The sequence below is a fragment of the Aulonocara sp. 'chitande type north' Nkhata Bay genome, linkage group LG6 (genome assembly GCF_057382095.1).
Source record: "Aulonocara sp. 'chitande type north' Nkhata Bay isolate Kocher_YH1m ecotype deep benthic linkage group LG6, A_spYH_male_GT1.1, whole genome shotgun sequence".
NCBI classification, from domain to species: domain Eukaryota; kingdom Metazoa; phylum Chordata; class Actinopteri; order Cichliformes; family Cichlidae; genus Aulonocara; species Aulonocara sp. 'chitande type north' Nkhata Bay.
The window spans coordinates 14,968,918-14,993,663 of NC_141349.1; the positions used below are offsets into that span (position 1 = coordinate 14,968,918).

Here is a 24,746-nt window from a genome sequence, read left to right on the forward strand (position 1 = left end):
GAGTTCAGACTATGTTGGAGAGTAAGGATTGTCATACAAAGTATTGACTTTCGAGTTCCTTAGAATTGTACAAACTCTGTTTTTGCCTAAACAAAATATAAAGAAATGAGGTGACGCAAGCATAATACTGCATATCATTATTGTTCCTAATCTTGTAGCCCTGTATCTCATCTGTTAGGGGCCTAAAAGAAAGGTTGTGTGTCCCTGTGACTCTAAGATAGGACATAATATTTTAGAATTAAAAATTCAGTAAGCTTAAAGGTTGACAGAAGACTTCGTGCTAATGCCTTACATTATACACATGAGATGCATTGTTGTTTCACAGTAATAAATGTGCTATTATTTACTAAATGCGGTTTCTCTCATACCACACATACACGAGCCCTGCCCCCTCAATGCTGTGTATGAAACTCTGCTGAAATGTGACCATTAAACGACTGGAAACACGGTGAAGATTGAAACAGGTATAGTATGCATACTGAGCACACATGGTGCTCACATACAGAAAAAGAGAGTGGCTGAATTGGAGACTTAATGGGAGTTTAAAGGAAGAGGGTGGGGAGAGAAGGGGATGAGTGAGAAGTGGACAGAAGCTACCTGCCAGCTTCTTCCATATACGGTCTTAGTCAGAGCTGGCCTTACCCAGGACTGTGAGTTTCTCTGACTGTGTGAGTGAGCAATGCAGGGAGGGAGTGCCTACATTTGTGTGTTGTAATGCGTGCATGAGTCATGCACGCTGCCTAGTTTTGAAATTGCTCAAGCAAAGGCGTGAGATTGAGAAACTACTGTCTGGATAGAGAACAAAGTTTAAAAGATTATTTTGTAAGATACATTTAATCATTTAAAACTGTGATTGAAACATAAATCGGATAAAGAATACAGAAGAAAATGTGAGCGGTAACAGACAAACATGGCCTTAAAAAGGGAGATTCATTCATTTCCTCAGAGTGGTCACATGACCGGAGCAGCGCATTCTTCCCCCCATGTGACTCTCTCCAATATCTCCTTATATGGACGTCATCCAAAGGAACTCTTAAAGGGATGGTGGTGCCCTGGGTCTATACTTGGTGTGTGTGTGTGTGTGTGTGTGTGTGTGTGTGTGTGTGTGTGTGTGTGTGTGTGTGTGTGTGTGTGTGTGTGTTTAGCGTCAATTCAAAGCAGGATAATGCTGAGCGGAAAAGCCAGTTCTCTGATCACCTGATTGCCTACCTACACCTAGGTGTGTGTGTGTGTGTGTGTGTGTGTGTGTGTGTGTGTGTGTGTGTGTGTGTGTGTGTGTGGTCACTTCCTCCATCTGTAGAAGTGAGGCACTTTAAAAGCTTGCTTCCTGTGCCTTTTGGTGATCCAGCTCCCATATATCCTTATTAGGAACACACAGGGCCTGTGAGAATTCCGAGTGTAAGTTTATGAGGCTTTGTCCGGTGCCCTTATTGAGTTAAAGCCCATCCAGCCACCTAATCTCTGGTCAACTTATAAAATGAGCCTTGGAGGAGGATTTTCATTATAAAAATTTAAAAAAAAAAATCAACAAAGAATTGAAATAGTTTCAGGCCAGAGGCAAACAATGGTGTGTGAAATACCTGCCTGTGTGTAGGCTGTATGCATACCAGAAGTGAATCATGTTCCTGAGTAATCAATCCAGGCCTAATTGTTTTTATTTTGACACCTAATATAAGTATGTTCTGAAAATAACACGCCTGTTTATCACACGTCATTCACAAGATTAGCCCCGTAAACTCAATTGCACAATTCCTGCGAGGTGATGAAAAGGTAAGACATTTACAGTCTCAGTTTTCAGTTTTATTTGTCATATGCAAGTTAGCACAGGGTCAACATTGCAATGAAATGTATTTGACGAGCAGAAGACAGTCACTCAGCAGACTGGTACAGTAAAAAATAGTAAAGAGCAAAATATTAATAAAATATAGTAAAAGAAAAAAGATTTAACAGTTAACAGACTATATATATATATATATATATATATATATAGTCTCGTTACAGTCATGCCCTAAACATTACCGCAATTCAGCCTGGATACATGCATTACTGTCAGTCTGCACTGTGTGCGTTTGTGTTTGTGTGACGCTGGTGTGCCGGGGCAGAAGAGCCAGATAGAGGGTTAACCGTGCTGTCAGTGACCCTGAGATTAAACACCATCCCCAGTCCTGTCACCACAAACAAGCATCCTGCAAACAAATGGGAAATGGAATGGTGAAATCCTCTTCTGAAGCACTCCCTGACCCCGTGAATAAAATTAAGAGCACTCATTCATGGGTATATTATATCACTGAGGCTATAATCAGGATGATCCTGGCACCGTCACAATGTAGAGGATGTAAAAACGACGTAACTATAGGCTGGATTAATTCAGTCTATTAAAGTAATAACTAATACATGCTCAGGGACCATTCAGTGCTTTGCAGCAGGGGTTGTGGGATTTGTCATCCACTAGTCTGTATCCCACTTATGTATTATTATCACATTATGGCAGACAGTTTTAAAAAATCAGCAGGTTTACTGAACACTGAACGACCCCGGATTGATAACTTTTAGGGAGGTATATGGGTTAGTTTAGTGGAACTTGTCCCCCCACTGCTATGTCAGAGCGCACAAACCATGATCTGCATGCGCCACACCCAGTGGATGGAGCCGAACCAATCAGCGGGCGCCGTGCGGAAAGTTCTCCTTTTATGGAGAGGGGCTGCAGCACGAGCCCTCATAAAAATCCTCCACTTTATTGGCCTTCATTGCAGTCAAGTTCAGACACTACATCCTACCGGAGTGTAGCGCTCAGTCACAGTTCTCATACACCGAAAACCCTCCCTCACACAGGTAAGACAACTGCGGAATGTCGGTGGAAGTTTCTTCCTCACATTTTAACGCTTTAATGTAACATTTTGAACAGCGAGTGTTTTCTTTTTTATATATATATCACTCCTTAGCTTACGAACCAAGTCGTTTTCTCATTTCAAGCTGAAGCCACTTGCTAGGCTTTACAGTGTTCCTATTATTTTGACCGCCACAGTCTTAACCATGTAACGGTTCGGTTTAGAAATGTGGTGACATGTTGCCGCTTATGTTTAAGTGGGTGTGAAATAACCTTGCCACTCGATGCTGTCATCACTTTGTAGTCCGACAAATCAAGACTACGTGTTAAAGGAAAAAAGCTTGACCTTCTCGCTTACATGTAAGCATCCACTGTGGCAGGTCTGCAGCTCTGGTGTCTCCGGTTTCAAACATTCAAACACCAGACCAGGCAAATGCAGATTAGATGGATTAGGCTTATAGAGACTTTACTAATTTTGTAAGTAGAGCTTCTGAACTTAAAGGTTTTTGCTGTGTCACTGCAGCTATCAGTTAATGTGCAAATCCTGGTGCGTCTGCTTCAAATAAATGTGCGAAGTTGGCTTTTTGTTCGTGTAACCTTGCAAATGCGTCAGTCACGACGTTCAGATATATCAGATTTAACTGTGATTTGTAGAAGTTCGTTCAGCTGCTAAAGGGTTTTCTGTGTGGTTAACGGTTGTGGTGAGCTCGGTGAAGGGAGTGGTCGCCTGTCGGTGTCATTTGAGGTTTAGCGACACGCGGGGCGGCTTCCGGGCCGGTCTACAGCAGTCTCTAAGCTGCATTCACTTTTGCCTTATATGGCCATGGCCAGCCCGAGTGAGAAACTGCCTTTGTTTCTCAGCTCTGGATTAGGACTCAACCTTGCGCCACTGCGACATCCAGCGTCCGTTCTCAATAACTGCAAGACTTCATCCAGGCTGTCTGCCAGATGTATCGCACACTGCTGCTGAACATTAGGATTAAAAATCCTTTCCTCCTGTTACTACTTCATACAGAAAATGGAAGACGAAATTGCCGCCCTCGTTGTTGACAACGGATCTGGAATGTGCAAAGCTGGCTTTGCAGGAGATGATGCTCCACGTGCTGTGTTCCCCTCCATTGTTGGACGCCCCAGGCATCAGGTACATATTCCTTAATAAACCTCACATACCTTGTAACCTTTTCATAACTGCTGACCTTTTCATAATCGCACTGCTCTTTGCATTCCTAGGGTGTAATGGTTGGTATGGGCCAGAAAGACAGCTATGTTGGTGACGAGGCACAGAGCAAAAGAGGAATCCTGACCCTCAAGTACCCCATTGAGCACGGAATTGTCACCAACTGGGATGACATGGAGAAGATCTGGCATCACACCTTCTACAATGAGCTGAGAGTTGCCCCTGAGGAGCATCCAGTCTTGCTCACAGAGGCCCCCCTGAACCCCAAGGCCAACAGGGAAAAGATGACGCAGGTAACAAGAGCTGACACCTTGACGAACTTCCCCCTAAGTCAGGAAACTGTTGAGCTGCAGTGCCCAACAACAGGAAACTATGTTGCCACTCGGGTGTTTCTTCCCCTGCTCAATCTGTCTTTCCTCATCCTCCTTCAACCCTCCAGGTTTCCTCTGCCCTCGACTGATCTTTTCAGCTCTGCAGATGCTTCAGGTTTCTATCTCTGCACTGTGATGCATCAGGAATGAGCTGCAGCATGGGCACTGCTGTTTATAAATTAGACTGAGACTTGTGTTTAACTACACGGGTGTCTGCATGAAGCAATGGATGATAATAGAGCAGTTTTCTGCACTTTAACTTTTAGAGTCAGTGTAACAAAGCAGTTTTCTATTGTAGTTGGCATAATACTCAACCCAGTGTGCTGTTCTTTCTGTACAATTGAACTAACACATAGAAACTTATTTCAGATTACTCTGACTCTTAGTTTCACTGATCATCTCTTTTCTCCTGCTGTTCTTGCAGATCATGTTTGAGACCTTCAACACTCCTGCCATGTATGTGGCCATCCAGGCAGTGCTGTCCCTGTACGCCTCTGGTCGTACCACTGGTATTGTCATGGACTCCGGTGATGGTGTGACCCACACTGTGCCCATCTATGAAGGCTACGCTCTGCCCCATGCCATCCTCAGGTTGGACCTGGCTGGCAGGGACCTCACAGACTACCTCATGAAAATCCTGACTGAGAGGGGCTACAGCTTCACTACCACAGGTGAGCATGAGGATGGTTTTTGAGACATGATGTGAGGCTTTCAGGGTTTTCTTATCTTAACTGTAATGTTTTCTTGTCTCACAGCTGAGCGTGAGATTGTGCGTGACATCAAGGAGAAGCTGTGCTATGTTGCCCTGGACTTTGAGCAGGAGATGGGAACTGCTGCCTCCTCTTCATCCCTGGAGAAGAGCTATGAGCTGCCTGATGGACAGGTCATCACTATTGGGAATGAGAGGTTCCGTTGCCCAGAGGCTCTCTTCCAGCCCTCATTCCTTGGTAAGCAGCATCAGCTTTAAGACAGACTTCTGTGATTTGTAAAAAGTAGTCCTTTGCAAGGCTAACCTTAACCCCTAATTTTCCAACTCTCCACAGGTATGGAGTCTTGTGGTATCCATGAAACTACCTTTAACAGCATCATGAAGTGTGACGTTGACATCCGTAAGGACCTGTACGCCAACACTGTGCTGTCTGGAGGTACCACCATGTACCCTGGCATTGCTGACCGCATGCAGAAGGAGATCACTTCACTGGCACCCACCACCATGAAGATCAAGGTAAAATTCTTGTTCTGTCTGTTTTATTATAAGTTTATAATAAATGGACTGTATTCATTGCTGACAACTCTACTTCTGCCCTTGCAGATTATTGCTCCCCCAGAGAGGAAGTACTCTGTATGGATTGGAGGCTCCATCCTGGCTTCTCTGTCCACCTTCCAGCAGATGTGGATCAGCAAGCAGGAGTACGATGAGTCCGGCCCCAGCATCGTCCACAGAAAGTGCTTCTAAACAGACTGTCCCCACCCCCACCAAAACACACTGCTACAAACCCAAACTAGCTCAGCATACATGCCTACACCACCACACTGGTGTATGCTGAGCCTACACCTCTTCCATTTTCCCTCATCACTCTGGCTACGGCACCATGCCCCCTGATGGGGAGAAACTCTGCAGGAAGTACGGAGCATCCCAGGCGGTGTGAATGTGTGAGAAACATGATATCCATTGTCGTGTTTGTGTAGGTCATTCCAGTTGTCTTTGTTCACCACCTTATTTGCCTCTATGAAGGTTTATTCTCTGGTGGGCTCGCTGCCCATCAGAACTGTAGTATTGCTTAATATGTAAATTATGTAATCTGAAACTTGTTTTGTTTTTGTACTTTCAGCCTTAAATGATACTTGGTCCAGTTTGTTTTTGTCATCATGCAAAAGACAAGGCTTGTACCTTGTATTGAGGTGTATGAAGGTTTGTGCATAGGGCTTTAAGCCTCTGGTGTACGCAACAACCCAATAAAGCGCACATGTCTGACTCAAGTCTGATTTTGTCTTTATGTTGAATGCATCAAAGTAACCTATTCATCATTTGGCCTCAAACTGCACTCTGGGAAAGTTGTTTCAGCTTATGTAAGACTTAGTAAAATGCATCTGGAAGAGACAGAGGCTTTGCTGGTATAAATGGCAAAAGTCAAGAAGTGTGACACCTGGAAGTTAAACCATAGTGGATAGTAGGTTCAGTTTGCACATTAAAATTTAATAAAAGATGAACTCTGCACCCTTAATTTCAGGGGCAACACTTGTGACTTCAGTGTCATAAATGTAGTTGTGTGCTATAACAATAAGCTACACCTGTCTCATGTTAATCTTGGCAAAAATATGACTGAAACAATAGTGTCTTAAATGACAAATCCAAGAACCAAAGCCTGCTTTTGTCTTAACAACACTTCAGCTTGCAGCTCGTAGGAAGGACTTGGGGGGTCATGTGAGGAAAGGAATCAAGGATGTCTAAATTAAGAAATGGGATAAGCATTTGGCGTGAATGGCACTGATGGCTGGAGCCCATTTAGCTACTGTTTGCATGTCAGTATAAGGTGCTGCACATGCAACAAACACTGATGCATCAAAGCCTCCATCCAAACACTGTATTATGTGAATTCTGTAGATTCTTTTCTCAAGATTTTTCTTTAATCAGTTTAAAAAAAAAAAAAAAAAAAGAATTTAACACACATTTCAGTCTGACTGCTGTCAAGAGTTAAACAGCAAATTTTAGTCATCAGCCTTCATGGCAGGCTAAATACTGAAGATGGATTTTGAGGAGTATAACTTTACTACAAAAATTTTCTTTATAGTGCCATCATGTGAATAACTGATTATGGGAAACAATCAGCTTTTTTTACATTAATGACTTTAGAAAATATATAAGATGTTATATAGTTCTATACATTAGGAAATATAAAGACTGCTGCACTGAAACTTTACTATCTTTCTGTTTAACACTAAAGCTGGCATACATTTGTCTTACCAATACTTTAGATTTGTGAATATTCAATAAATCCTGCATAACTCTCTTATCAGTCTGCATGCCAAAGTCAGGAGTGCAGGAGAAGTAATATGTGAGGGTGGGGCATGTATGAAAACAGCAGGACTGGTGACTTGTGATTTGTGACTGGTTTAGCATATGAGACTTTTGAATTCTCCCTCAGACTGTCTTCTCGAGAGGCTTTTGATTCAGTGGAACCAGCTATTCCTCTCATAAACAGTTCCCTTACATCTGGTTGTATTCCAGCTGCCTTTAAACATGCTGTTGTGCAGCCTCTTATTAAAAAGAAGAACCTGGACCCTGCTGTTTTTTCTAACTACAGACCTATTTCTAAATTACCATTTCTGTCTAAGGTCCTTGGAAAAAAATGTTTTTAAGCAAACAGAGTATGTGGGGAAAGTTTCAGTCAGTGTCAGGTCACATTACAGAGATGGCTTTTTTGAGAGTTCTTAATGATCTGCTTTTAACTGCTGACTCTGGCAGCCCTGCCATTTTAGTTCTTCTAAACCTGTTTGCTGCCTTTGATACTGTGGACAGCAAGATCCTGCTGTCTCGTCTGGTATATGTTACCTCTAGGGCAGTGGTGGGCAACTCCAGGCCTTGAGGTCCGGTGTCCTGCAGGTTTTAGATCTCACCCTGGGTCAACACACCTGAATCAAATGATTAGTTCATTACCAGGCCTCTGGAGAACTTCATGACATGTTGAGGAGGTCATTTAGCCATTTAAATCAGCTGTGTTGGATCAAGGACACATCTAAAACCTGAAGGACACTGGCCCTGATTCACTGTAGTGACCCCTAAAGGGAGCAGCCAGCAAAAGAAGACAGCTCTGTTATCGCCCTGTATATTTTTTTTTATATCTATCTAATAGCATCTATAAAAAAAATACAAAACTTTATTTAATAACTTTTACAAAATAATTTGTATTTTATTGTGTAAATTGAACCAGCAGGAAGTGTGTCCGTCGCAAAAAGATGTCCGACACGTGCGACAGCATATATCGTCCGTGCAGCTAACGGTAACACAAACGTTCAGCCGCCTGTGGTTTCACGCAGCAGATTCACGGAACATGAAGCTCCAGCTGGGTGGATGAGCCTTTTTTAAAAACATGAGTGGGGATGTGTGCGGAGTTTCAGACGGCATGGATTACCAGATTTTACAGGTTGGTGAAGACGGCATTCACAGTTAGTTAGCGGTGCTGCTGAGCAGGTCAGCTCAAAGTAACGTTAGCGACAAAATGTTAACGCCGGTCAGGTAAGGTTATGCTCCAAACACTTTACACAATTATTTTTTTAATCCCGAGTTTGGTTTACCGGCGTCGGCAGTGTGTTGGAAATAAGTGCGTTTTGGTGTGTGCGCGTGTGGGGTTGTTTGTTTTGTTTTATCGAGAAAACCTGCTAAGCTCAAACGCCCTGGTACTAAAACCATTAAAAGGTTGTATTGTCCCGAAGTGGTATTATCAAATAAAAAAATAACCTGGAGCACAGGGACCACTATTGCCATTTTCTATTAAAATGTTTCATTTTTATTTTGTTTCTGCTAAATAATGCTTCAGCTATAGTGGGGGTCATACTTCATGAATAAAGATAAACCATGGAGAAATGATTGTTTCTGATCGAGTAAATTGAATACTTAACACATACCTGATATTAATGTTTAAAAAAAAAAAACGTACAAAAATGACAATAAAACAGGACACATTAAAAGGAGAGCTGTACAACAGCTACATAAAATAATACTGTCATGGTATAAATTATATTGTCAATTAAATTTCTTCTAGAGGAATTTAATTGACTAATTTTCTAATATTCTCCAAATGGCCTAAAAGCGCCTGTCACTGACACTGTGTGCTGTCTGGTTCAGGCTGTGTGCGATGAGGATACCTTGTCTTCTTCGTCCGTGGGGATGTCAGATTTGTCTGATGAAATCCTGCTATGCATCCTGCGCCATATTCCAGTGTGTGACCTGCTGCTGAATGTGGCAAATGTCTGCCAGAAGCTTAACACGCTGTGCCATGACAAGACCCTGCTCACACATGTCAGCCTGTCTGAGGATTATTGGGTAACTTACTGCAATATTCAAGTTCATGTATGTGTACAACTTTCCATGTATTTAAAAAAAGAAAATGCCTCTGTAACAGCAAGTTGTATTCTAATGAAACATTAAATAGACTCTGTTCTTTATTTCTCTCCAGGCTGATGACGCATTGGTTCGACGCATACTAAAGCAGCTGGCCAATCATGTGCAGTCTCTGAGCCTGAATGGCTGCTACTGGCTATCTGGCTCCACCATGGAGCACATCGCACGCTGCAGAGGAGTGACGCACCTAGATGTCACCGGTTGTCGCATCACTTCACTTCGCCTGTCCCGTCTCCTCTCCTCCCTCGCTTTCCTCAAATCCCTCGCTTTTGACGTGGCACCAGGTTTCAACTCTGCTCAGCTCAGCTCAGAGGCAGTGGATGCACTGAGCCGCCTGTCAGAGCTTAGGCAGATGCTGTTGACACCAAGCTACGGTGTAGTGCCATGCTGTGCCCAACTCCGCAAGTAAGGATGTTGGCCCTGACCCAACTGTGTTTTTTGATCCCTTCCCTCCCTAAACCCCTTTCAAATGCTTAGGAGCGGCCCTCTTCAAAGTCTAGAAATATTTGGACAATGTCAGTTTTTATAGGTTTTGGCTCTCTGGACCACCATACTGCGTTTCCTTGAGGTTTTCTGCCAGTCCTTTAATCCAGCCACTCTCTGATAGGTTTACTTTGATTTTTCTTTGATTTGCTTAATTTTCATGACATAACGAGGGAACATGTCTAATTAAAAAAATCTATAAATAACCTATAAAATGGCTGTCATTTGTAAATTATGTGACAGCTGTGTCTTTGGCTTAAAAAACAAAAATGTATGATATTTAAATGATACAGTGTTGTGTGCATTTGCTTGTCGTTGCACCGTAGGCTGATGTTGCAGTTTGACATCCCAGATGTGACCAAAGAGGGTGTCGGCGTTTGCTGTCAGTTAATGGTCGGTCAGAGCAGCGTGCCACATTACAAACAGCTTGAGGAGTTCACTGCCAGGCTGGCTCCAGGAGAGGTGAGTGTGTTGGGGCTTATGTCCATGAAACCTGTTCCTATATGGGCTTTAATTAACGCGCTTGTGTTGTCATGTTCTTAGGTAAACCAGACCCTGCTCCTCCTATACCTGGCAGTGTTCAGCGTTAACGTTCCGAAGCATCTCAGAGTTTTCCTTGTGTCCATCCCCGGCCCAAACCCGGCTCCCTGGCCTGCTGCTCCCTCAGTGGCTCAGAGCTTGGGTGAGCGGGGCGACCTGGTTGCCCTGCAGCTCCCTCGGTCATGGCTGGACTCTGCATCGCTCAAGCAAGCTCTGGAAGGAAACAGCCCCAAACACCTTAGCTTCAGCCGATGCCCGGCATTGTGGCCACAGGTGTTCCAGTCGCTGTTGAACAGTGGTGTAAGAGACGCCACGCAGCTGGTTAGTCTGAATCTGAGCGGGATCAACCACGTTCCTTACTCGGAGTGCAGGATTGTGGAAGATCAGCTGGCTGCTGGGACAATGAGCCAGCTGGCAGACAGCTGTTCCAACATTAAATACCTAAACTTGATGCACACACATTATCATCATGAAAACTCACCTGGGCTGGAAGGGGAAACCCACCTGTGTGCCAGCTTGGCCAAATTCAGACACCTGCTGTCTCTCACTCTCCCTGCCTGCGCCCTGTCAGACGGTTTAAATACAAATCACACGCAAATGCAGAACACTCATCTCTCTCCACTTTTCCAGGGATTGAAGAAGGTTCCTCGTGTGGGCCTCCAGAATTACAAGCCTGCCTCAGAGTCCTCTGTGTCAGGGGACAGCACATCGGGGCTCGCTTTGCTGTTAGCTGGCTGCCTTTTTTTAGAGACCTTTGAGCTTATCGGTCCAGGCTTTGCTTCCACACTGCCTCGGCTTGAGCCGTGCACTCGTGCAAGCGTGGAGCCTCGTGGCATGTGCGCTTGGGCACGAGGAATTGGAGACGCACATTTGGCGGTGCTTGAGGCTTTGCCTCAATTGCGTCGCCTGACTCTGGCTGGTCTTCCTGGAGTTCTTAGGGGAACGGGACTGGTACAGCTGGCAAAGCAGTGCAGAGACCTGCGAGTATTATCCCTCGCCAATCTGGGTTCGCTGAAAACCATGAACTACACCGCTGCCTTGCTGGACACACTTAAACAGTGCACGCAGCTACAGGAGCTCAGGTAAGAAGATGACTTTGTGTTCGCTTTGTTTATATAATAGTATGAAGTATGCTCATAGTATGAAAATGTGCTTTAAAACTGTCTGATTTCATACACCTGAAGCAAGAACATTAACATCACTTAAATATTATTCGTATTTATCTTTCTTTTTGCCCCCTATAGACTGTTAGGTTCATATATGCAAATGAGAGGATCTCATCTAAGAAGCACTAGCCTGTATGACTGTCCAGCAGACAGTTGGCTCAGTTTTTTCTGTTAATTTGGAGAAAAAAAACATTAAGGAAATAAAATTTGCCCAACATTTTAAAGTTGACCAAATTGACCTGCCCTTGACTCTCTTCAATCAAAGCATTTAATGTTAATTACCTGTAAAGTGTAATTTGTGAATTATGTTTTGGTTTTGAGAGGCTTTTAAACAAATAGGATTTTCACTTTCCAGTTGTCCAATTGGTCTATATCAGGGGTGGGCAACTCCAGGCCTCAAGGGCCAGCGTCCTGCAGGTTTTAGATGTGTCCTTGATCCAAAACAGCTGATTCAAATGGCTAACTTGCCTCCTTAACATGTGTTGAATTTCTCCAGAGGTCTGGTAATGAACTAATCATTTGATTCAGGTGTGTTGACCCAGGGTGAGATCTAAAATCTGCAGGACACTGGCCCTCAAGGCCTGGAGTTCCCCACTCCTGCTCTTTATTTTACTCTGAACTGGGACAAATCTCAGACTGTTTCTACTTTTAATTCTGACTGAAGACATGTCTGTTCAGATTTTTGTCTTTGCTTAGGCTGCTTCCCCTGCGACCCGGCCCCGGATAAAGCGGATGAAGATGGATGGATGCATAACTAACCACGTGCATCTGTTTCTTAGGTTGGAGCAGCCCTACCTGAATGCGAATGCGTCGTTCTTCGAGGCTTTGTCCTGCTGCTCCCGACTGCAGCGCGTCTGCCTTATTTCACGCTGTGGCACTTTTGACCCATCAGCCACAGAAACTTTCATGGAGCGGTGCTGCCATGTCGTCATGTGCCACATGTTCATGGGTGGCACCTTAGTGATGTGTCGCACGCTGCAGAAAGCTCTGCTGGACAGGTTGGTGACTGTGTTCATGTATTTAAAGCTAGGGGGCATATTCTGTCGAAAGTTTTACCTGTGGGGTCTTTTCACTCGTTTTGTGTATTTTCTGGCTTTTTTTTTCCTTCTTAAGGTTCTCAGCAGAGCGCCCGGCACTCAGTGTGGTCATCTATCCGTTACAACACGAAGACCTACCCTCAGTCATCAGAGATATCCCATTAACACTGCTGGACCGGATCACTTTGTTTCAGAGCCACGTGGCTCAACCACCACATTTATCACCATTGTGACCTCATCAGGATGCTTTAGTGTGATTGGTGCTCAGCAGTTGAGGTGCTCATCATTTTTTTTTTTTTTTTTTTTTTTTTTTTTTTTTTTTCCCCCCTCCTCTTGCACGAAATAAAATCCACAAATGATGCTGAGACTGAATGTCATCAGCACCATCATTTCTGTTTGTGTGCTCCACGATTGTTTACATTTACACCGGTGATCATCTTTCCAAGGGAAATAGACTCACTCAGGCTCACGGTTCGTTCCAGGATGTTTCAGATGTACTGCGGCTCTGTGACGGTTGTGGCTTCTCTATCACAAATCATTACAGTTCCTTTAAAATGAAGTGCCAAAATGGATTTTAGGATGCATTTGTATTTTAAACTTTGTACCAAATATCATAATAAAGTCTGTGTAAATAATTTTTAATCCTTCCCTTGTGTGCTGCTCTTCCATTCATGGCAGGCTGTTATTTTTATTTATTTATTTTATTTTTTGAAGTAACTATAGTGGAATAGCACTGGAGGTAACTTTTTTTTTTTTGTGTGTGTGTTTCAGTGTACTCAGTTTGAGACAAAATAATATATTGACATCTCTTTCATTTCAATATTCTCTGAGAACATAAAATTGGGTGGAGATTTGATTTATTTGATAAGTTATCATATTCATACTCAATTACCTTTTTATAAAGTATATTTGGGATCCAGACTTTTAACACAATGTACAAAGTTCAAAATGAATTGGAAAGAAGCAGAAAGTCAAAATGAATCATTTAATGTTCATGGAACCCCATTTACAGTTAATTACTGCCTGTAGTCTTTGACCTACAGAGCCATCAGCAGGAGCTCTACTCAGACCTTTATTAAAGCCACTTAAAGATGGAGCTTCCTGTGTGATATTGGGCTCGCCTACAGCAGTGATGACCTCAGAGAACATAATGTCATCACCCTGACAAGCTGTTTGAGCTGCATGAATATGAATCATGTCCTTCACCGTCAGTCTGACTCAAACAATGCACACAGGAAGTGAGTGAGTAGCCATGGATACCCATCAGTCTGTGTGACTTGGTCAGGAACTGTGACACACTAAAATGTACTGTAGGTAGGCTAGATGAGAAGGAAAAGACCGGTTGCCACCTCTCCTCGGTTACGTTTTCAGGTTTCTTCCTGTTAAAAGGGAGTTTTTCCTTTTCACTGTTGAAAAATGCTTGCTCATGGAGGGTTGTGATTGTTGGGGTTTTCTCTGTATTATTGTAGGGTACATGGGACCATGATATACAGCACCTTTAGGGGACTGTTGTTCTAATTTGGCAAAATAGAAATAAAACTGAATTCAACTGAAAAAATGAAGATCTGTCCACATTTACATATCTGTAAACTCCAGCAGCTGCAAAATCTTTCCAAACTTCTTGCTGTCTGTGATTTCAGTCGCAGTCTCAAAAACACTCCGAACACTGCCGAAGCTGTCTCTCGTACACTGGGGTTGTAGATTTCTGATTTTTCTGATCAGCCACAGCAGCGAGTGCCATGCTGGCCTTTTAATGATAAAGACTTGAAGAAGAGAGAGAATTTTTATTTTCTTCAAAGGCAGCTTCAGGGTGCCATAAAGGCAGATTATTTTCACCAAGAGTACTTGACTTTTGTTGGTTTTGGGTAATTTGCATGATTAAAAATTAAGATCCAAATATATGTATCTACAGGGATTGTAACAGGAAACAGGTGCACTTCTTTCCACATCACAATTCAGTGCTTTGTCTCAAAATAACAGCAAAATGCAGAACTTAGAAAAAAACCCAAAATACTTAGTTCCTTAATTTCAAATAAAAGCTAGCATTGATTATTCATACATTTTTTGCACTTTTTATCCACTTTAAAGTTTACTGTGCTTAGTGTCGACGTGGGACACTTTTCAAACTTTGTTGTGCTATTGTACTAACTATGACTGTGCAATGACAATAAAGAGTTCACAGTGATGGAAACATTCCTCAGAGATTTTGGTCCATGTGGACATGACAGCATCATACAGTTGCTGCAGATTATTCAGCTGCACATCCATGATGTGACTCTCCCGTTTTACCACCATGCTAAAGGTGCTGTACTTGATTGCTATCTGGTGACTGTGGACTCATTTTAAGTCCAACTCACCTTTAACTTAACTCTAAATCTTCAAGAAATCACTTTCATGACCTGAGCTTTGTTACATGGTGTGTTATCCTACTGGAAGCAGCCATAAAAAGATGGGTAAAGCCTAGTCCCAAAGGGAAAAACAATGTCAGCCACAATACTCAGATAGGCTGTGTTAAAGTGATGCTCAGTTGATGCTAAGGGGCCCTAAGTTTGCCAAAAAATACTCACCCACACTTTTACACCATCACTACCAGTCCGAACTGTTATAACTAAACATATCTGTTTATGCCAAATTGTGAACCTACAATCTGAATGTCACAGCAGAAATCAAGACTCCTCCGCTCGGAAAATGTTTTTGTAATCTTCTCTCGTGCAGTGTTGGTGAGCCTGTGCGAACTGTAGCCTCGGTTTCCTGTTCTTAGCGCACAGAAGTAGCACCTGGTGTGATTCTGCATACCTTGGTTGTAACGACTGGTTATTTGAATCACTGTTGCCTTTGTATCAGCTTCATTCTCCTCTGCCGCTCACAGAATATTTTCTCTTTTTCAGACCATTCAGTGTAATAAAAAGAGATGATCGTGTGGGAAAAGCCAAGTTAATCAACAGTTTCTGAAACACTCAAACTATCCCACCTGCCACACTGGAAGTCATGTAATGCTCGGTTTGACCATCAGCTGGTCATCTTGACCACGTCTACATCCCTAAATGCACTGAGTTCCTGTCATGTGATTGGCTGGTTAAGTATATGCGTTAACAAGCTTTAGCCTATTGAACTGAACTTGGAGCCCTCTGCTGAAATAATACCATAGTGTGACATGCTGCTGTAGCTTTCCTTGCAAGGGTAATAATGCTGACTAAACTATCCTGCCTATTCACTTGAGGGTTTATTACCTGTTTCATTTAAGCCTTGCTTGACCCCACCTGACCCGCCACTTAGATATTAACTAGAACATTTTCCTGGATGTTTAGTAAATAGAAAGATGTGGCTTTAGCCTTCACCTCATTTCACCCCATTCAAAAGACGGAAAATGTACTTTCATAGCCAGCAGGGGGCGATATCAATCTATCTAAAGATTATGTGAAGCCTAAACACCACACAGGCGTACTAACATATTGTCGATGTAGTCGATCGAAGTACGCCATCCTTAATTAACTAGACTGGTATTTTTCAACAATTTATGTAAACCGTTAATAGAAATATACTTTTAATTAAATTAAATTAAATTAGTTAATTTACTCCAACGATCTAAAAAATAATCCCCCAAAAAGACGCTCATAATTATATTTGTATATCTACTATTAAGGTCTGGGCAAGTTTGTGTCATTGAAACATCGTGGTTGTACTCAGCTTGTCAGCAGCTAGTTAGTGCACCTTTAGCTAGCCTTGTAAGTGTAACACATTTTGTAGTTTTCTGACAAAAGGAAGAAACCCGACATGATCCGTTAGCTTTTAACCAGCTCGCTAACACTAACAAACATGCTGACGTCCGTTGTCCGTTCGTGTGCGCGAAACGGGAGGAAAATATCGCTTCCTGCTGCCAGGCTGTGCACATTTTCAACCTTTAGGAAGTCACCAGAACCGCTAACTCTAACAGGCAGACGGGATGTGTCACAGCACCCTTTATCCAGGCTTCTCACACACACTCCCTGGCATCCTAGGCCCGTGTGTCTGTCAGCCCTCTCCCGAGGAGACGCGGACCCACTGGACTCCCCCTCTGAACCACTTGACTGGGAAAACTTCGGCTCTCTGTCTACCGACATGGCCTCCAGGAGGACGTTCAGGAAAAGCAGCCCAGGCCTCTGGGACCTGCAGTACCGGGAAGACGGAACCGGGAACGAAGAAGAGCGAGAAGACGCCGGTAAACCTCAGAGGAGGCCCGTGAGGAGAAATACACCGTACTGGTACTTCTTACAATGCAAAAAGCTCATCAAAGAGAACAAGGTTAGTGTGGCTGAGCAGTTTTATGTTAACTGCTGTTCTTTTTCTTCTTCTTCTTCTTCTTTGTGTTTAACTTGGCAACCAACGTAAAGGAGCATTCTGTTCTTTCTCTTCCCTGCTGATGTGTTTATAACCCTCCTCTGTGCTCTCACAGCTACAGGAGGCTCTGGATGTGTTCAGCAGGGACATGCTGCAGGGAGAGAGGCTGCAGCCGGAGGAGTACAACTACACGGTCCTGATAGGAGGCTGTGGACGAGCTGGACAACTGAAAAAAGCCTTCAAACTCTACAATGATGTAAGCATATTTAATTTGACCAATTGAAATGAGATGTCAGTGTGCAAGGTACACTCTAACTAAGTTAAAATATTCATGTTTGACAGTTTTAGAGTGGTGTTGATTCAGGTGCTGCAGTTTCCAGTTGCTGAATTGTGATGTTTGCAGATGACATTGTGATATGTAGTGAGGCTAAGGAGCAGGTGGAAGCAAGACGGGAGATGTGCAAGGAGTAGAGAAGGTGAATGCCTGGGGTCAACAATCCGAAGCAACAGGCAGGGTGAAAGATTTAAAGGGAAGGTCTAGAAGAGCTTCGATGGTGTATGGTTGGGAGACGGTGGCTCTGACTAAAGATAGGAGTAGTTCAAGGTGGCAGAGTTGAAGATGCTCTGATTTTCATCAGTAGTGACCAGGATGGACAAAATTCTAAATGTAGTTTATCACAGGGACAGCTCAGGTGAAGCAATTTGGAGACAAAGTTAGAGAGGCAAGGCTGAAATGGTTTGGACATGTGCAGAGGAGAGATGGTGGATGTAGTGAACAAAGGATGTTGAAGATGGAGCTGCCAGCGGGAAACAAGGAAGACCACAGAGAAGATGCATGAATATGGACCTCGCTTTTAATATCCACAAGAAGAGACTAAGATTAATACAAATGATTTGTACAATTGAACTGCCCCACATACCAGCTACTACAGCCATCAAAGTTACTATAAATTTATTTGTATGGCAGTCAAGATTTAATGAGAAACATTACTTTAAATGCTGCAGGCTGCCAATCCCTCCACCCTCCAGATTTGTGTCAGGAAAACTGTGGAGATTGGCTATAATCAAAGAACAGATTCTAGTATTTTTAAAGCTTCAGACACTGATGCGAGACTCCTATGTGTTTGTGTGTTAAAATAAATATAAGTCTTATTTCAAATTCAGAGGGGTTAAAAGCTTGGGGACTGCTTTAGTCCACTAATGCCATAGAAGAGCCAGCTTTCACAATCAGTTTAGTTTCATTGTAGATGTTTGTTTTTTTTAATATTTAAGTGTGTTATTCATTCTTGTCCTTTATTCTGACAGATCGTTATACACAGTCAGAAACCCTCTCTGTAATTATTTGTTTATTTATTTTCTCTCCTAGATGAAGAAGCGTGGTCTCACTGCTAACGATGCAACCTACACGGCGCTCTTCAACGCCTGCGCCGAGTCGCCTTCAAAACAAGCTGGCCTGCAGCAAGCGCTGAAGCTAGAGCAAGAGCTCCGTCGCAAAAACTACCCTCTCAGCACAATCACGTACCACGCTCTTCTGAAGGCGCACGCCGTCACCAACCACCTTCAGGCCTGCATTTATACGCTCAGGGTAGGACACACAGCTGCATGTTTATAAGGGAGAAAGCTCATCCATTGTCACCAAATTGTGTCTTATTCTGGGTTTGTGTGCATTTTGTAGGAGATGCTGGAGAATGGTCATGCTGTAACTCAGGAGACATTTCACTACCTGCTGATGGGCTGCTTGAAGGACAAAGAGGCAGGATTCAGGCTGGCGTTACAGGTACGTAATACTTAAGTGTGGGATGTTTTTAGGAGTAAACTTTAAAATAGCCCAACCAATGCCAGCTCTCGTTGATCTTAAAAATCTGATAATGATACATCAGGTGGTCATTAAACAATATTGATACTTGATACACAAATGAGCTCCTTCGTAATGTTCATTTCAGGTGTGGCGCCAGATGCTGCAGTCAGGGATTCGTCCTGACTCGCACAACTATACCCTGCTCCTGAGAACTGCCAGAGATTGTGGACTTGGCGATCCTGCCTTGGCCACTGCTCTTCTGCTGGGGACTGACTGTGAGGGTCAGAAAGGGAGCAAGGATGTGTCGGAGTCCAGGTGCAAGGCTGTGATAGACATCGACCTACTTGAGAGACGGTTATTTATCCAGCCTGAGCAGAAGGAAGACAGCAGTGAGACGCGACTCAGACATGACTCGGCCCATCTGATACCGGTCAGGCAAACAGTAAATGCCCGATTACCCGGAGAGTTAGTCGCCAACTCCTCTGCTCCTAACCTACTAGAACTTTTTGAGGGTAAAAGAGGTGCTGTGGTCTCCCTTGGCACTGTAGATAAAATGTCAGACAGGCTCGCCCTCATCGGTGGAGCTAAAGGTTTTCTAGAGAGGATGGAAGCTAACGGACTCAGTCCAAACCTCAGGACTCTGACCCTACTGGCCGACACGATGGAGCCAGGCTACCAGTCTCTGCAGGTGTTGTTGAAGGTCGCCAAACGGCATCAAGTGAAGCTTGATGTCGCGTTCTTCAACTCTGTGATTCACAGATCAGCGCGAGCCGGGGACTTGGACGAGGCAAAGGTAGGGGTGTGTGTGTGTGTGTGTGTGTGTGTGTGTGTGTGTGTGTGTGTGTGTGTGTGTGTGTGTGTGTGTGTGTGTGTGTGTGTGTGTGTGTGTGTGTGTTGTTTGTGACGCCCATCCTGGAGCAACTTCTTAGGAGAAATAGTCCTCAGAAAAACTGTTGTCTATCTGGTATCTGTAAATCTGGAGGAGGAAGGAACACAAATTTTAAACTTGGGTAAACGTTAACAAAATTGGAGTTAGAAATGTTTAAACTGTGCGTGCTGTTTTTCACACACTTCTTTCACTTTTCAGGCTGTGCTGAGTGTAATGAGACAGCGCAATGTAAATGTGGATCTGCAGACATTTGGGTGCCTTGCATTAGCCTGTGACCAGCAGAAAGACGGCCTTCAGTTGCTGAAAGGCATAGAGGTGACAAAGCATATGTTATTACACTAAATTTGGCTGTTTATTGACCTGAATTCTGTCTCTGGCATTGTTAGTGCAGAACTCGCCCCCTGCTGGTCGGTAGAAGGAATGCAGGGTTTAGGTGCTTGTGCATCTTAGTTAACTTTGCTCTATGCGTTTTTTCTCAGGAAGCAGGACTGAGGCCTAACGTCCACGTGTTCTCTGCTCTGATTGGCCGAGCGAGTCGCAAACTGGATTACGTCTACCTAAGAACAATCCTTAAAACCATGAGTGACATGAAAGTCTGGCCTAATGAGGTCATCATCAGACAGCTGGAGTTTGCTGCACAATATCCTCCCAACTATAACCAGGTCAGCATGCACCCATCTATACTGAGCACATCTGTAATGATTGGTACATGAGTGTTTCCCACATATTTAGAGAAGGCATATGCTCTTTTCAAATAATTGCTAGGATATTCCTTTATAAGTTTTTTTTTTCTAATTCACAAATAAGTGCCATATAACACAGAGTGCACAACTCTGTTGCTTGTGAAGCTCGCACACAAGAATTTCACTCACATGTGCTGTACCAATGTACCTGCACATGTGATGTGACAATAAAAGTGATTTGATTTGATTTGATTTGATATAATTAGCTGCCTCTCCAGTGAGTCTCTTATCACAGACTTCAGCTGGTGCCAAGCTCACTGAGGCTGCAGAGCAGAACAATTATTACTGGCTGCAGTCCAAAGCAGGCAAGTTGCAAGTCCAGCCAATGTTAAAATACACAGGCAGACCAGTCAAGTAAAATCTAAATTGGAAACACGGGAATAAAAAACACTGTAAACTATTTGGCTCTAATTGAAGTGTGTATGCTGTCAATCTTAATGCCTCTCTGTTTACTGACTTCAGTGCAGTCTGTAAACAGACAACTTCTTCTCATTTCGTGGCACAACAAAGATCCAACTTGGAAGGTGACTGTATGACTCACATTTCTCCTTTCACTCTGGTCCCCTCACTTTTTGGCACCCTCTCCCCTCTCTCTATCCCAGTACAAATCCAGAAACAACTATCTGGTCCAAATTGACGGTTTCCGTGGTTACTACCAGCAGTGGCTCAAGCACATGCCTGCTCAGAGCGCTGAGGAGGAGCAGGGAGCGCTGCAGTCCCAGACAGATGCTGCAGAGCTGAGAACAGAGGCTGCAGATGGGCTGACGGAGGCCCAGAGGAACCACAGAGCAGCAGCCAGGAGGTGTCATACTCGCAACAGGGACAGGAAGAGCAGCAGCACGTCCACTGTATGACTGAACTCCAGGAGATCATCACGACCACTCTTTTACCTGCTGCTTGTTCTGTAATAAACTTTATAACCCTGGATGGACTTGGATCAAAATAGTGGCTCATGTGGTTGCGTTATTCTTGAAAAACAGTGATGTCATTGTAATTTATGTTCCAGTTTCAAGTTTTTGGGCTTGTTTATTGAAAAATAAAACTTCTTCATCTCCATCTTTTCAGTTATACTGTCATTTTAAAGGTACCCAACCAACCCATTGGCTTTCAGTGACCCACACTGGTCATAAAATTTGTGGATTTCGGGTTAACTGAGTATTAATATTGATCAGCGTTTCAATAAACAAACAGCAGTTTCATAACGTTGTTTGGTGTGAGGATTACCTGCATTTGTAAGCAAGTTGAGGGCCTTTGTTAAATGTCAGGTTTGCTCAGTTCATTTTCAAAGTCAACTTTTATCCAAACGAACAGTAAGCGTGAACCTGATGACCCAGAGCTGAAGATAAATCATCTTGCAATAAGAGGCAAACGCATTTCTGATTTCTAAAGCAGCTGTTCCCAGACTCGCTGCTTCAGCCCACTCAAACCTTTAATCAGTACAGGACTGTACTACTTTGTGTTTTAATGGATTCAGTTTGATCTCCTGTGGATTTGCTTGAGACTGATTCTGCAGAAATGGCTTATATTTCCGTTCAGTTTCAACCTTCCTCCCGTGCTGACTGCTGGACAAGACCGAAGCACAGAGGAGGAGAGGTGTCTGGCTCAGTGTGTGGGCTGTATACGGGGAGTGCAGAATTATTAGGCAAATGAGTATTTTGTCCACATCATCCTCTTCATGCATGTTGTCTTACTCCAAGCTGTATAGGCTCGAAAGCCTACTACCAATTAAGCATATTAGGTGATGTGCATCTCTGTAATGAGAAGGGTTGTGGTCTAATGACATCAACACCCTATATCAGGTGTGCATAATTATTAGGCAACGTCCTTTCCTTTGGCAAAATGGGTCAAAAGAAGGACTTGACAGGCTCAGAAAAGTCAAAAATAGTGAGATATCTTGCAGAGGGATGCAGCAGTCTCAAAATTGCAAAGCTTCTGAAGCGTGATCATCGAACAATCAAGCGTTTCATTCAAAATAGTCAACAGGGTCTCAAGAAGCGTGTGGAAAAACCAAGGTGCCAAATAACTGCCCATGAACTGAGAAAAGTCAAGCGTGCAGCTGCCAAGATGCCACTTGCCACCAGTTTGGCCATATTTCAGAGCTGCAACATCACTGGAGTGCCCAAAAGCACAAGGTGTGCAATACTCAGAGACATGGCCAAGGTAAGAAAGGCTGAAAGACGACCACCACTGAACAAGACACACAAGCTGAAACGTCAAGACTGGGCCAAGAAATATCTCAAGACTGGTTTTTCTAAGGTTTTATGGACTGATGAAATGAGAGTGAGTCTTGATGGGCCAGATGGATGGGCCTGTGGCTGGATTGGTAAAGGGCAGAGAGCTCCAGTCCGACTCAGACGCCAGCAAGGTGGAGGTGGAGTACTGGTTTGGGCTGGTATCATCAAAGATGAGCTTGTGGGGCCTTTTCGGGTTGAGGATGGAGTCAAGCTCAACTCCCAGTCCTACTGCCAGTTTCTGGAAGACACCTTCTTCAAGCAGTGGTACAGGAAGAAGTCTGCATCCTTCAAGAAAAACATGATTTTCATGCAGGACAATGCTCCATCACACGCGTCCAAGTACTCCACAGCGTGGCTGGCAAGAAAGGGTATAAAAGAAGAAAAACTAATGACATGGCCACCTTGTTCACCTGATCTGAACCCCATTGAGAACCTGTGGTCCATCATCAAATGTGAGATTTACAAGGAGGGAAAACAGTACACCTCTCTGAACAGTGTCTGGGAGGCTGTGGTTGCTGCTGCACGCAATGTTTTTTTTTTTGTTTTTTTTTTTTTCTAAATGACATCAGAAACAGCAGTATGCGACATTATGTGATGGCAGAGCTTCAGTTCATCCTTTGTCATTTTTTTTTTTTTTTTTTAATAAATAGGACAGGGGGAATGAATGAGAGAGAGAGGGGGAGAGAAAGAAAGAAAACCAAAGGGGAGAAGAGATGGTGAGAAGGGGGGGGAAGAGAGAGAGAAAAAAAAGAACTCCTGGGTCACCTGTATGGAGAAAAATAAACAAACAAACAAAAAAAACAAACAGAGGAGACAGCAAACAACAAAGAGCAACATAATAATAGAGAAAACAAAGCACCATCACAATAAACTAGCTAGTCATAGATATCAGTATTTACTAAGTAATAAACGATATTGTGCAGCACGCAAGATAGACAGCGCACAGTGTGCTTTGAGGCAGCAGCCAAGAAAGCTTTAGTCCGCGTCTGTGAATACCCATGTGTGCATACCTGTGTGGATCAGCATGCTTGCATTCCAAAGGTTTCTCCATGTAATGATCTGCTAGGGAGTGTGGGGGGGCCACAGCCCCGTCCTCCAGGGTGTGAAGCGGGTATGGAGGAGATCAAAACTCCAGACATCCAGAGGCCCCCAGAACACAAGAGACCATGGAAGACCAACAGAGGGGCAGCCGCGCCACTGTCCCAGTAAGAGCTGAGGAGAGTCCCAGATGAGGGCTCGCCCAGCAGCCGCGGAGCAGAAGTCAGGGGGAGTTGCAGTGACGCGCCCGTGAGCTCCGCCGGCCCCCAGCTGCGCCTGAGTGACCGAGCCCTAGGCCGAGAGGCCGGGGGCACCCCACCTCCAAAGGGGCCCGAGCGAGCCCCAGGCCCCAGGCCCCGACAAGCGGCCGCCAAGGAGTGAGCCGGTGTGTACCTGGACGCCCACCCCCAGACACATTGCTGCACGCAATGTTGATGGTGAACAGATCAAAACACTGACAGAATCCATGGATGGCAGGCTTTTGAGTGTCCTTGCAAAGAAAGGTGGCTATATTGGTCGCTGATTTGTTTTTGTTTTGTTTTTGAATGTCAGAAATGTATATTTGTGAATGTGGAGATGTTATATTGGTTTCACTGGTAAAAATAAATAATTGAAATGGGTATATATTTGTTTTTTGTTGAGTTGCCTAATAATTATGCACAGTAATAGTCACCTGCACACACAGATATCCCCCTAAAATAGCTAAAACTAAGAACAAACTAAAAACTACTTCCAAAAACATTCAGCTTTGATATTAATGAGTTTTTTGGGTTCATTGAGAACATGGTTGTTGTTCAATAATAACATTATTCCTCAAAAATACAACTTGCCTAATAATTCTGCACTCCCTGTATTGATGCTGGCAGCATCTGATAAATCACATAATTTATGCATACTGAAAGTAACCTGCCATGAGAGGACAGAGTGCAGTAGCTGTGTATTAAAAGTGTTTAATGAATGTGTTTTGAATATATCATTAAGGTCTATTTGATCCCAGGAAGGAA

At 43.6% G+C, this 24,746-nt stretch overlaps 3 protein-coding genes across 6 annotated transcripts; all 3 read left to right on the plus strand.

The window, feature by feature from the left end:
* The first annotated feature begins 2,703 nt into the window (after nt 1-2,703).
* LOC147327495 (actin, cytoplasmic 2) lies at nt 2,704-6,355 on the plus strand. Its single transcript, XM_086295151.1, has 7 exons — nt 2,704-2,832; nt 3,843-3,968; nt 4,058-4,297; nt 4,800-5,046; nt 5,131-5,322; nt 5,419-5,600; nt 5,688-6,355. The coding sequence occupies exons 2-7, from the start codon at nt 3,846-3,848 to the stop codon at nt 5,829-5,831; spliced, it is 1,128 nt and encodes a 375-aa protein (XP_086151277.1). The 5' UTR covers nt 2,704-2,832; nt 3,843-3,845; the 3' UTR covers nt 5,832-6,355.
* A 1,933-nt stretch (nt 6,356-8,288) lies between these two features.
* On the plus strand, nt 8,289-13,365 carry fbxl18 (F-box and leucine-rich repeat protein 18). 4 transcript variants are annotated; one of them, XM_086295156.1, is made up of 8 exons: nt 8,289-8,520; nt 9,222-9,446; nt 9,553-9,902; nt 10,307-10,442; nt 10,524-10,841; nt 11,151-11,602; nt 12,466-12,684; nt 12,800-13,365. In XM_086295156.1, exons 1-8 carry the CDS (start codon nt 8,467-8,469, stop codon nt 12,954-12,956), a joined length of 1,911 nt encoding a protein of 636 aa, XP_086151282.1. In that variant the 5' UTR covers nt 8,289-8,466; the 3' UTR covers nt 12,957-13,365. The 4 variants fall into 4 exon arrangements, with proteins under 4 accessions (XP_086151282.1, XP_086151278.1, XP_086151279.1 ...); XM_086295152.1 differs by having other exon boundaries at nt 8,295-8,520; nt 10,524-11,602; XM_086295153.1 differs by having other exon boundaries at nt 8,301-8,520; nt 9,222-9,419; nt 10,524-11,602.
* Nucleotides 13,366-16,298: 2,933 nt separating this feature from the next.
* ptcd1 (pentatricopeptide repeat domain 1) lies at nt 16,299-21,528 on the plus strand. The gene is made up of 8 exons (XM_086295157.1): nt 16,299-17,004; nt 17,156-17,296; nt 18,407-18,625; nt 18,716-18,817; nt 18,984-19,631; nt 19,926-20,042; nt 20,207-20,389; nt 21,073-21,528. The coding sequence occupies exons 1-8, from the start codon at nt 16,540-16,542 to the stop codon at nt 21,322-21,324; spliced, it is 2,127 nt and encodes a 708-aa protein (XP_086151283.1). The 5' UTR covers nt 16,299-16,539; the 3' UTR covers nt 21,325-21,528.
* Nucleotides 21,529-24,746: the final 3,218 nt, after the last annotated feature.

Excerpts from the sequence above, each read along its gene's own strand:
- LOC147327495 (XM_086295151.1), top strand. The coding sequence starts at position 3,846 with ATGGAAGACGAAATTGCCGCCCTCGTTGTTGACAACGGATCTGGAATG. Across the intron at positions 3,969-4,057 it reads TTGGACGCCCCAGGCATCAG|GGTGTAATGGTTGGTATGGG; the intron begins GTACATATTCCT and ends TTGCATTCCTAG. Across the intron at positions 5,601-5,687 it reads CCACCACCATGAAGATCAAG|ATTATTGCTCCCCCAGAGAG; the intron begins GTAAAATTCTTG and ends CTGCCCTTGCAG.
- fbxl18 (XM_086295152.1), top strand. The coding sequence starts at position 8,467 with ATGAGTGGGGATGTGTGCGGAGTTTCAGACGGCATGGATTACCAGATT. Across the intron at positions 9,447-9,552 it reads ACTGCAATATTCAAGTTCAT|GCTGATGACGCATTGGTTCG; the intron begins GTATGTGTACAA and ends ATTTCTCTCCAG. Across the intron at positions 11,603-12,465 it reads ACGCAGCTACAGGAGCTCAG|GTTGGAGCAGCCCTACCTGA; the intron begins GTAAGAAGATGA and ends TCTGTTTCTTAG.
- ptcd1 (XM_086295157.1), top strand. The coding sequence starts at position 16,540 with ATGCTGACGTCCGTTGTCCGTTCGTGTGCGCGAAACGGGAGGAAAATA. Across the intron at positions 18,818-18,983 it reads GATTCAGGCTGGCGTTACAG|GTGTGGCGCCAGATGCTGCA; the intron begins GTACGTAATACT and ends TGTTCATTTCAG. Across the intron at positions 19,632-19,925 it reads GGGACTTGGACGAGGCAAAG|GCTGTGCTGAGTGTAATGAG; the intron begins GTAGGGGTGTGT and ends TTCACTTTTCAG.